Raw genomic sequence first — 8,970 nt, forward strand, 5'->3', positions numbered from 1 at the left:
TGTTTAAATTTCCCCATGTTTTTCTGGGCAGGATTCTTTTACCATAAGCATTATTAGTTTAAGAATTGCTTGGTTTCTTGGGGCTTCCAGTTGGTGGAAGGTGTGTGCATTTCCCCAAAAGCCATCAACAGCATGCACCAAAACCAGGAGCTGGGCTGGTTTTGATGTTTTGGGTGTTTTTGGTTTTTTCTGACTTTTTCCCTGCTGTGATTAAGAAAGGCTCTTGCTCACCAAGAAGGCATTCGTTAGAGGCGTGCCTGTCCCTCATTAGAGCATACAAGCAGTTCATAGGTCTTTTGGGGCTGGTAATAGTAAGACCTTCGAACACATAAAGTAAACTGATCTCTAACAGAACTAAGGATTAGGTTCAAAGCTGCAATACATTTCTGCAGCCAGTTACTAAGAAGAAACTGGGAGTTTCACCTCAGGAGCAGGGAACTGGAATGTCAGCTATGGATGCAGATTCAGCAGCTAGGCTATTTTTGGCTCGTGAACCACTCTAATGGCTGTTTATTTTTAAGGTCATTTTCTGTTTGCATAGCATGTACACCCTTCTGGTGGGTGGGAGGCATTGTAAAAACAATCGCTGCTGTGCAGAGTTAGGAACTGAGCCTGGAGAGGAATGGAAAAAACAGAACTCAGTGTACTTATTGCTTTAAAGACCAAAAACATCTGCTTAGGTCATAAGGTTTGCTGGCCCACTCTAAGCTGTGTCCCCACCGGAAAAATACCGTTCCAGTTAATACAGACTACTGCAGGGGATTGCAAAAGACTTGGGAATAGTCTGCCAGACGATAACATGATATAAATAGAAAGCAAGCATCAGATTTGATGCCCTTACCTTCAAGCAGTAAACAGAAACCAGAGCAGTCTCCCCACAGCTGAGGAGTCACAGCTTGCGCTGGGCTGGCCAGGCCTGGATCCCAGCTCTTGTTAAAACTCTTGTTCAATAATAACACGCCTTATTGTCCTGTTTTCCTGGCTCCTTCCTGTTGGCCATATCTTTATTCACACACAGTCAAGTGATACAAATTCACTGGAACAGTAGCAGTTTATAAAAGACAGTAACAATGATTATCTTGAACTGAAATTTAAAAAACCCATGGCCATCTGTCAAGCAATGCACTGCTTGTAACAAGTCATGGTAAGGAAATATTTTAAAACATTGGCAGTGTATTCCCAGCCATGTTGCTTTTCCAGACCACAAAATACAAAAATATACTAAAAGCAATAACGGAGTTTGTAGAAATGTCTGCTGCAAAACAATTGCTGTTGTCTGATTTCCTCTATATTTACTTCCACACTATATTATGATATAATACTTGAATAAACATAGTTTATTTCTAACTGAATTTGAACTTCAAAAAGTTGATCTCAAGTAAACTGTAAGGTCTTTGGCTCCCATCTTTGAAGTACATAAAGGACCTTAACTTTGGACTCATGAGACTGATAAGGCAGGAGGTGAGCCCACAAGTGAGAATCCAATGCCTTGGGCAGCAGCCCAGGAGGGGAGGGGAAGTTGAAGTGCTGTACTTCACAGAATCTTCATTTGGGGCTTTTTCCTGGATTTTTAAAGACTTTTAACAAGTCTTCCCTGGGATATCCTTTTACCTGATAGGCTTGAGTTCAAGTTTCTAGTAATCTGGTATAACTGCCTGTGTTTGAGATCTGGGCTCTGCACTTAGTTGAGTGAACTGCAGTACCTCTCTCCCTCCATATTTCACTGCTCAGTGTAATTTTACCTGTCCCTTTCCCCTCTCCTTCCTCCCCTGGCCCGGTACCACTGGCATGGCCTCTTTCCATCTGAGAGAGCTGGATGCTCCAGTGTTTGCTAGGGCTGCTCACACTGAGCCCCACACAAGCTCCCCGCATCCAGAGTACCATTCTCTTAAGCGCTTCCAACCTTGAGAGACCCAGGTGTAGACAGGGAAGCCGGTGCTGGCCTCACTATGCAGGGAAGAGCAGCTATTCCCTCAGGCTGGCACGCTCGCAGTGAGAATCTCAAAAGCTCATGGAAAGCGGCATCCAGAGTGCCCCTTGCTGTGACAGAGGAACACACTGTGAGCAGCCAAGTGTGTTCAGCTCCAGGATTTCTTGTTCCTTTTTCTCCCAATAGCCAATCTCAAACATTTCAAACAAGAAGTTCATATTGCTGTTTTTTAGCAGAGAGGAAGAACAAGGCACCGGAGGGTAAGCTCATTTGGCCAAGACTGCTCCACAGGACACTGCCCCCACCCTCAGTGCTCTTCGCTGAGCTGTTCTCTCTGTGCTCACATTGTATGAGATGTTCTCAGAGGGGCAACCTCACCTCTGCTCAGACACCACACACAGGGCCAAGATCCACCTTCCCAGGCACGGCCTTCAGAGGAAACATGGAGAAGGACATGCCTTGGAGGCCAGAGATTGGCTTCCCAGTGTCTAAACGTCACTGACTCCCAAGGAGGTCAGCTGTGGAAAGATGACCAGGATACTTCTGAGGTATAAAACTCTGTGTCTGCTGGCCACTGCTCAGCTTTCTCATCATCAGACTTGTCGCTGTCATCGCCACTGGAGGGTTCATAGCCCTGGGTGGCAGAGCGGATCGGCTCCGTCTGCCTCTGATCTGCCTCTGCCTCCTTCTTCTTGTCTGCCAGCAGCTGCCTGTAGCAGAGGTTGCAGACCCTCAGGGGCTTGGGGGACAGCCGGGGCATCAGGAACCTCTGCCTGGAGCAGTCTGCGCACACGACGAAGCCGCACTTGCGGCAGTGGTGCCTCCGGGTGAGCGTGGAGAACTTGGTCTGCGTGCAGCGCATGCAGATGTCCGTCGCCTTGTCTGGGATCCAGGGAGCCGCGTGCTCCGTGCAGGGCTGCCGGCCTGTCTTCGTCAGCAGGTGCTTGATGCACTCCTCCAGATGGCTGATCCACTCCTTCCTCTCCGTGAGGGAGGCCGCGGAAACCACAAAGGACTTCTTGGAGGTTTTAATCATCCAACGGTTCTTCATCTGCAAGGTGTCTGGCAGCGTCTCCAAAGTGACATCTTCAAGGGGGATGATGTGCTGGGAATTGTACTTCCTTTTGTTGATGACTATGCTGCCGTAGACGAGGATGTCATTGAAAAGGAAAAATATGCGAGGCTTTGGTTTCTTGCGGCATTCTTTGGTTAAAATCCCTTCTCCCAGAAGGACCCTGCCCGGCAAGGCTAAGGGCTGTCCCGAAGCTCCAAAGCAGTTTTCCACAGCAGCAATGCGCTGGCTGTTGATCTCGGTATTTGCAAGATGGTCCATCATCTCCAGCTCACTCTGAAGAGAGGAAAACAAAGAGGGAAGTGGTGAAACTGCAAACATCTGCACCGGGGTGCAGGTGAATAGCCAGTGTATACACAGGTGAGATGTCCTAATGCGATCTGAGGGTACAGGTAATCTCACAAGCACTCCTCACTTTAGTTTGTTACCTTTCTAAATTAGATCTTCAAACTTTCTGACCTCACTTTGCAACAACCCAGGCTATACTGAGATAGTTCAGTTTGCAGCAATGGAAGCCCTTGAAGGCAGAGCCAGGTCTTCCTGGTTGTGCTTTTTACCAGTCTCACTGTGTGCCCTTAGAAGAGAAAGCTGCTTGGTCTGAGCCCAATTTTATGCAGATCCATAGATCTGCATAAAAGGGTCTTGAGAGCAAGCCTCCCGTTTCTGACTGCACACCTGCTTTCTCAAGGATTCATTACAGACACACACACCCCACAGCTCCCTTTCAGGCCAGAGCTGAGGCAGGAACAAAACAAAACTCTGTGGTATCACTTGTTCCTGCTGTTCTTCCATGCATGACAAAAATGGTAAAGAAAAAGAAAAGCAAAAAGCCCCCATGATGTGAACAAACCCACACAAGCTAAGTCTTTCCTCCATTATCCCAGGGCTGATGGTGCTTCCAAATGCAAGACACATCATTCTGAAAAGTGTGATCTCTGCTGAACAGGAAGTGGAATGCAGCATGCTCATCTCTCCCACACCTCTGCACCCTCCTTCTCACACAATCTGGGGGTTTGATAGTGTGCTGGGTTTTTGTTCCTACAGGAAACACAGGTAAGGGTAACTCTGAAGCAAAAGCAGCTGCTTGCTCTTGGCAGTCTGCAGTAAGGAAGGTGCTCTCTGTAAGATGATTTTTCATTGCCCCTTGCAGGCTGCAGGGTGCTGCCCCAAGGCCAACTGGCCATGGGAATGTGAGTAATTTCCTCCTGCAACCATCACGAGGCAGCTCCGAGATCACAGGGACATGTGTTGTTGCCCTGGTTGCTGCTAATGGTTCACCGAACCACTAATGCAGAGCTGCTCTCCACTGTTATCCCTGTGCTCCTTGCCCAGAGTCCCTGCTGCCAAGGAGGCTGGAGGGAAAGGGAAGAGGAGGATGACAATATACCTGTTCCTGTGGTGGGGGAACATTCTACCCTTGCCCCTCACCTCAAATCACCCCTTTGCTGTGCTGGAAGGGAAACCACAAAGCTGCTGCTGAAGGCTGCTGCACACCATGTGCCTCTCACCTGACCCACCTGGCAGACAGACCGGGCAATTCCTCTGAGTTCCCAGAACCTCCTTCTCTAGGGTGAAAAGGCACAAGGCCAAGGCACAGGTTTAGCCATGGGAGATCTAAATGAAGTGACCTACCCTGAAGAAATTGCTTTCACTGAGAGGCACTGAGCAGTCAGTGCTCCTGAAGAGCTGCCTTCCTCGGGGTCCCCCTCGAGCTGGAGGGAAGGATGTGTATCCTCAGGGCCTCAGAGCACTGCAACGCACTGGATGGAGCTGGGCAGTGTTGGGCACATCCACTCGTGTGTGTGGGCAGTTTACATTTAACTGAGTGCTCTGGCCAGGCTGCAGCCAGAGGGGGAATCCAGGGGCTGACTCCAGCAGCAGCAGCTGAAATCACACCCCAGCCAACCTGCCACGGCACAGACATGCAGCAGCTGTGCAAAGGGTTTGTTACTTGTCATCAGAGAGGAGAGAAGCTCCATTCCCTTCGTGGATCCATCAGCCCGAGTGGACCTGTGCACGGAGAGGAGATGCCCTGCTCCAATAAGCACCATGTGTTTTTACCCTCTCCCTCTTAAATACACAAATTAGGCTGAAGAACAAACAGGCAGGGGAAACCATTGTCCACAACTGCACACCAAACTCCCTGACTAGGGTTACCCCTAGTAAGGACTCTCACCTATCCTGGGATGTGGTCTGTCTACAAATCCCTGGATGAGGAGTTTCTATGTGAAAGAGCAAGATGAGCACACAAATAATAAAGGAAAAACTCAAATTACAGCTTGGGATCCTTGGTGTGCAAAGACTGTGAATGCAATAATATACTGTCAAGAACTTTTGGCACCAGCAACACCAAATGGAATAAACCAAAGCAGTTCCACCAGTTTAATTTCCTCACGCTTCTGGGTTATGGAGCTCGTAGGCTACTTCTTTTACTTTTATTTTATGTAATTTAGAAGCATGGTCCAACCTCTCAAGAATGCATGGTACTTGACATGACTGTATTTCAAGGGATCTCTCCACACCAGATCCCAGTGGAAATGAAAATATTTTGTCAGATATAAAGAACATGCCTGCACAGAGCCAGGAAACCCGAGCTCATTTTCAGAGGGGAGTGTAAGCTCTGCTGCTGTGAAAACTTCAGCTGTTGCACTGATCTAGTTCCCTGCACAGGCCAGAAAGCTCCAGGACTTACTGCATGGAGCAAAAGGAGAAAGGGCTGGATACAATTCTGCAGTGTGGAAGAAATGAAGGTGAGCTCTCATTACACATCACACTTCTACCTGCAGGTATGTCCTTACTCCTCTGGTTTGCTACCTAGTTAAAATGCCACAAGCTAACCAAAGAAAAGCCAACTCTGTTGCGGGAAAATCTCTGCTAAGACTAAAATTGTTGGCTGCTCTAGCACAGGGTATTTCCTGAACGAGTTTTCCTGGGATGCAAAAGCAGAATGTTTTCCTTCCATCTCTCTCCCGTCAGGCATAAGTGACTGGAGAACAGCACATTCACATAAAAAAAGTAAAAAAAAATAGTAGGAGTGGGACTTATAGTGCCTACCTTTAGTCTGGGACAACTCACTCTATCCCTTTATGTGCTCCCTGTTCAGGAAGGGGGGGAGAAGCAGCCATCTGAGGGCGTTACTCATCACATCCCACCACAAGCCAGATCCATCGTGCCCCAAGTTCCACATAGCTCTTGGCTTGACTGACCACATAAAACCCAATTTCACGTCAGTACTGTGACTCAGTGCAAATAATCCACAGTTTGGCTTTGGAATGCAAGCGCTTTGTGAATCTGGCAAATAAAGATAGCTGCTGAGTGTTACAATGGTCTCTCCTTTCCGGGGAGATGAGAGCCTCTCCCTTTGGAACAGATATGAAGTCTAATCTATTTTATTCATTTGGGTAAATACTTTTTTTCCTGTTTGCTCAAGTTTGCTGTGTCAGGTCAGCAGGGTCACAGTGCTTATTTCCAAATGCTACCTATGCCCACGTAACACATGCAGTAGCTTACCCAGCTGAAATGAGGGTGGCAAGAGGTGCTTTGCTGGCGTGCTGCTTTTCACAGGGGTTTTTGGCATGGCAAATTCTGGGGTTGTTTTTTTCATCAAGATCTGCTGGTCCTGCATGTGATCAAACGCTATGCAGTGAATATGACTGATATTCAAAGGAAAAAAAAATACAGCTTGGCACTCCACTCCAGAACAAGCACGCCACAACACTTAACAATGAGCACTTGTTCACTTGTGATTATAAACAGCCATGTTGATGCCTGCCAGGCACAGCATTTCAACTTAAGCTCCCGGGTCAGCGAGTCTGGGGTATGTTTTTCAAGTCTGTATGTATCTAAGGCTTAGGTGTACCGATGTAGCGAGCTGTTCTATCTGATCCTTCCGTTCCTGCCATCAGGCAGAACTGACAGCCGTGGTATCCATTGCACACCTCGTGCACATACCATGCATGGGATGGTCCATGAGTGTCAGCACACCGAGATCCGACTGCTGAAGGCTGCCAGCAGAAAATGCCCCAAGCCTCATCTCTCTGCAGCTTTCCCTGACTCCCTCTTTCTGCTTTGCTCAGAGAAATCTCTCCTGGAGTTAGGGCTGGCATAAGCTCTTGCTCACCACGGACAGCAAGTAGGATGAAGCTGCCCGAGCAGGCATTTAAGCCAGAAAAACAAAGCTCCTCTCCTTTTACTGCCTGAGGGCATTTCAGCTTGCTTCTCCCTCTTTCCCGGCATGCTGTAATTGCTGGGGTAAGGGGGGCAGGTTCTGGCAACCCCCTTCCTGCCATGCTCATGAGGAACCCAATTCAGCACACGTACATTTTGGGGCTAGCTGTGACATTAGGCCTTTGAGAATGTCACCAGTCCCAGTGGGACAAGAACTGACTGAGCTGCCAAGCTTCTCGCCACTACTGCTCAGCGTAGGGCCAGAGCAAGGGGACGGCCGGGCAGTGGCTTTTGAGGAGCTCAGACTGATGCTAACAAACCCAGCTGTTGGCAGCCTGAGCTCAGCTGTGGCTCTTGCGAGTGCCAGCCAGGCTCAGAGGCGCCCAAGTAGCAGAGGAAGGGAAGGAATGGAGGGAGGGAGGAAGGGGGAAAACCCACGAAACTCGAGGCAGAGCCTCAGCCCCTCCGTCCGCCCGCTCCCTGTCCCTGCACTCATCGCGGGCAGCGCACTCCGCGCGCAGCTCCCGCCCCGCTGCTCCCCGGGCCCGCGGCCGACACGGGCTGGCTGGCGAGGGGGAAACCACCGAGGGACGCGACAATTCCCCGTCCCTCCCAGTGCCCGAGAGCTCACGTACCCCTCTGGAAGAGGCGCACGGCCCAAGCGGGGCTCCGCTTACAGCTCTGCACAGGAGCAGGGTCCGGGGTTTTGGCACACGGGCAGAGTCGGTAACTTAAAGAGTCCCTCTAAAAACCCCATCACACCCGCCCCTCTGAGCGCCGCTCGGGCCGCGCACACACCGCGGGGACGCAGGCTCCGCACACGCGGGACAGCACCGCGGGCGGGCCGGACACACCGCGGGACGAACAGCACACACCGCGGGACGAACAGCACACACCGCGGGCGGGCCGGACACACCGCGGGACGAACAGCACACACCGCGGGACGAACAGCACACACCGGGGGACGAACAGCACACACCGGGGGACGAACAGCACACACCGGGGGACGAACAGCACACACCGCGGGCGGGCCGGACACACCGCGGACCCCCGGGCCGAGCCCCGGCGGCGCGCACGACCCGTCACCCCGCCGCTCTGCCCCCCAGCTCCGGCCCGGCGGCTGACAAACCCCGGCTCTGCCCTCCGCACACGGGCCCACCCCACACCGAACCCCCACTCGCCCCGTACCTCCCGGCCGGCCCCGGCGAGCGCTCCCGCGGCCCGCGCCGCCCGGCTCCGCTCCGCTCCAGGGCCGGGCCCCGCCGCCGCTCCCCGCCCACCCCCACCGCCGGCCAATGGGCGCCCCGGGGCCACGGCGCTGCCGGGCGGTGCTGGCGGGGGCTGCGTGTGAGCGGGGGCCGAGTGTGCCCCACGGGGGTGTGTGCCCATGGCCGCGTATGTCTGGTGGGTACGTGTTGCCCATGACTGCATGTATCCCATGACTGCGTGTGCCTCACACCTGTGTGTGTCCCATAGCTGCTTGTGTCCGATGGGTGCGTGTGTCCCATGCCCGTGTGTGCCTGTGTCCCTTGGCTGCCTGTGTCCCATGGGTCCGTGTGCCCCATGGCTGCGTGTCCCCGGAGAGCCGTGGGTGTGCCCCACGCCTGCGTGTGTCCCATAGCTGCTTGTGCCCGTGGCCGCGTGTGCCCTGCTGACATCCACCACCCTCTTGCACGCTCTTCACTTGCCCCCACGAGCATAACTCAGTGTATTTGGTTTGCTCACAGTTTCAAGTTTCATCATCCCCTGCTCACAGTATATCTAGCAGAATGGTGCTCACGGATGGCATGGCATAAAGATG

General features: G+C 51.9%; 1 protein-coding gene across 2 annotated transcripts; it reads right to left on the bottom strand.

The window, feature by feature from the left end:
• Positions 1-973: 973 nt before the first annotated feature.
• PLEKHF1 (pleckstrin homology and FYVE domain containing 1) lies at positions 974-8,429 on the bottom strand. Of its 2 annotated transcripts, XM_082290184.1 has the most exons (3): positions 8,358-8,429; positions 6,513-6,621; positions 974-3,278 (listed from the first exon to the last, which is right to left on the bottom strand). In XM_082290184.1, exon 3 carries the CDS (start codon positions 3,264-3,266, stop codon positions 2,445-2,447), a length of 822 nt encoding a protein of 273 aa, XP_082146310.1. In that variant the 5' UTR covers positions 3,267-3,278; positions 6,513-6,621; positions 8,358-8,429; the 3' UTR covers positions 974-2,444. The 2 variants fall into 2 exon arrangements, with proteins under 2 accessions (XP_082146310.1, XP_082146311.1); XM_082290185.1 differs by lacking the exon at positions 6,513-6,621 and having other exon boundaries at positions 8,358-8,425.
• Positions 8,430-8,970: the final 541 nt, after the last annotated feature.

This window comes from Coloeus monedula (assembly GCF_965178545.1).
Source record: "Coloeus monedula genome assembly, chromosome: 13".
Lineage (NCBI taxonomy): Eukaryota > Metazoa > Chordata > Aves > Passeriformes > Corvidae > Coloeus > Coloeus monedula.